The following is a 3,040-nucleotide window of genomic DNA, read 5'->3' on the forward strand; positions in this document are numbered from 1 at the left end:
GCATTATCTTAACATGTTCAATTAGTGTTTACTATTGTAATATTGTTTGGATTATTATGCAGACTTAATTCCTAAGCATCTTCCAATATTTACAGAAGGTCTTAAACACTAATTGGTCTCATAGATTTTAAATCACTGAAGTATTTATTTCAACATTAAATGCTACTTATTTATTAAAATAGTGACCGCGGTGAAGTTCAGAGAATTGAAATACACATACAAATGCGTATAAATGGGGAATATGCATTTGTATGTAGGTATATGTATATATTTCAATTATTTGAATTTCGTCTAGGTCAGGATTTTAGACCCTAAAAACCTGTTTTGTCGAAAAATTCTTGTCGGTGCCAATAAGATCGTACACGGTTATGCGATAGCTTATTTTGCTTGCCTAATGTATAGAATCAAATAAAAATATGGCACATTACAGACAAAGTTATTCATAGAATATTATTTTTGACCACTCATCTTAAATATTAAAAATTCTGACCTTCGTAACCTTAAAAATCGTCAACGAGGAAATTATCCGTAGAAGCGTGAGTTTTGCATACGAAGTTGTAAAGTCTAAATATTACATCATTTCTACATATAACAGAAAGTTTCATTGCAACTTCAACTTTGTGGTAGCGGATACTATGCATAGTTGAAATTGAGTATTTCGAGTATAATATTAAATACTAAATCTGTACTACTAGTTTATAAATACCAGTTTTATAACAAGTTCTTACATAACTTTCACCATAATTTACATTTGCACGTACCTTACTCACGAACCTACCTAAATCTACCTCAAACAAATCTTGAACACTTTAATCAACAAATTGGTCACTTCAATTTTTTCCCCTTTTAATGGCACACTGGTCTTTAGTTGATATGTACATATTACTAGTAGTACAAGTGTAATACAGATGTAAACATTTATGTAACCATCCCATAAGGATTCCATTATATTAACATCAAACTTCTTTCGTAGACAAGTTGAGCAAATTTTTATAACATCTTATCTTGGGTTTGTCAAACTTCTCCTCGTGGTTTCTTGGTATTAAGATCATTGGATACACATTTTATATATAAACTTGAATAAATTATTGAATTGAATTAATTAATTCTTCAATTAACTAAAGAGACATTTGACATTTGTAAAAATCTTGTCTTCATGACTTGCATAAATTAGCGAGCAGATTCACATACATAAATAGGATGGTCTGAATTACTGACTACCACATTCCCAAAACTAATTTGAACGAGCATGTATGTATAGAATTTCATTTTGCAAGCCAAGATGGATAAGGTTACACTGGAGGATTACGATAAGAGAAACTCAATGCGGTTTGAAGAAGGCAAACAATTAATTGGACAAATCATATCCGATTTTCCTACAGGGTAAGAGAATTTTCATATGGAAAATCTTTCCTACTTTATTGTGCTAAGTAATTTTAAACTTGTTTAAAACATTTGCCGGTGACACCCTATAATTCTTTAATTTCGAACAAATAATCAATGCAAATTTAAAATTACGATTTAATTGTGTCATTATTAATTGCAACTTTGCAAAAATTTTAAGATTTTTATTTTTCAAGTAAATTATACATTTATAAATGAATTTTTAAAATACTTAAACTTTTGTACAGGATATTCCCCATAATTCTAGACGTTGGTTGCGGATCGGGAAATTTGTCTCGTGCCATGGCTAGGTTAATCCCACACGACACCATCTTCGGCATCGATAGCGACCTGGGCCTCGTTACACTTTCCGAAAATAAAAACTCCACCCCGGAAACAATCAGCTACGTGAGTCAAGACATTTCTCAGCCGTGGGACCAACTTGCCCCGGAATTAACCCGACTCGCCGGACATGTGGACTTAATCCTGTCGAATATAACGCTCCATTGGGTGACAGATATTGCAACAGCGTGTAAAAATTTTGAACACCTGCTAAAACCTGGGGGCGTATTTTACTTCAATATTTTGGGCATAAAAACAATTCCAATTTCCCCGAAGCTACAATGCTTACCGCAAAAAAGGATTGTGTCGCAAATTACTGAAATGGTGAGTATTTTGTACCGAAATGAATTGGAAGTACGTCGGTCAGAACTATTTCAGAATCGCTGGCTCTATAGTGGGGAAGAGCTTTACTCACTAATCCCCATAATGTACAAAATGTGCTACAATTTGATTAATGAATCGGAATTCTTGAAATTCGATGAAATTGAACAGGAGAAAGTGAGAGAAGAAATTCGGAACGGAGTACATGCTGCGTATGTTTTTGATTTGGAAAACGTAGAGGAAAACTATGTCGTTGCTTCTGGAGAGCAGTTTTGGTTTCGTTACGATTCCTTTACAATGTAAGGAGGAAAGATGGTGGAGGAAAGTTAGAAATAGAACGGAGGCAAATGTGACTCGTTTGATTTTTCGAAATATTAATATTTGTAAAATACAATTAGTAAATAGACCAATTTTTATGAAATATGGTTACATCCTGCCTGAAAATTTATTTAAATACTTATGTATGTAGTAGCTCAAAATTATTTTTCGTCAAAAATCCATTGCCTTGTGACAGCTTATACATACGTAGTGCATAAATGGGCATAAAAGGCACATCCTTGCAAAAACAACCATCATTCATTTTTCGTGATTATGAGAAATGTATTTATAATGCATGTATTGCTACATATATAATTACACTGTACTAGTAACTATTATTTTCTGCAATTTACTTGTTTATAACCGGACATGAGCTTAGGTAATGTAATAAATTAATCCATTTGAATAAATTACATAAAGTTATAATTATAAAAACTATAATAATTTAATTTATTTTCTTCTCGAGTTGCCCAATTTGGGAAAGTTGCAAGTTGAATCCAGTTTGCAAATTATAATACAGTAAAGTTCCTAATTATGTAATTAATTGCGTTGCGTTTCCCACATCTTTGTCCAGAGAAACGCATCAAACCAACGAATTGAAGTGCGATGTAATGATGTTGACATTAGAGGTGCGTCGGGTTAATGTTTTTGAAACCCGACATACTAAATCCTTCCT

General features: G+C 32.6%; 1 protein-coding gene across 1 annotated transcript; it reads left to right on the forward strand.

The window, feature by feature from the left end:
* The first annotated feature begins 1,293 nt into the window (after positions 1-1,293).
* LOC118437396 lies at positions 1,294-2,725 on the forward strand. Its single transcript, XM_035856365.1, has 2 exons — positions 1,294-1,383; positions 1,632-2,725. Exons 1-2 carry the CDS (start codon positions 1,325-1,327, stop codon positions 2,347-2,349), a joined length of 777 nt encoding a protein of 258 aa, XP_035712258.1. The 5' UTR covers positions 1,294-1,324; the 3' UTR covers positions 2,350-2,725.
* The last annotated feature ends 315 nt before the right edge of the window (positions 2,726-3,040 follow it).

The sequence above is a fragment of the Folsomia candida genome, unplaced genomic scaffold (genome assembly GCF_002217175.1).
Source record: "Folsomia candida strain VU population unplaced genomic scaffold, ASM221717v1 Fcan01_Sc013, whole genome shotgun sequence".
Taxonomy (NCBI): domain Eukaryota; kingdom Metazoa; phylum Arthropoda; class Collembola; order Entomobryomorpha; family Isotomidae; genus Folsomia; species Folsomia candida.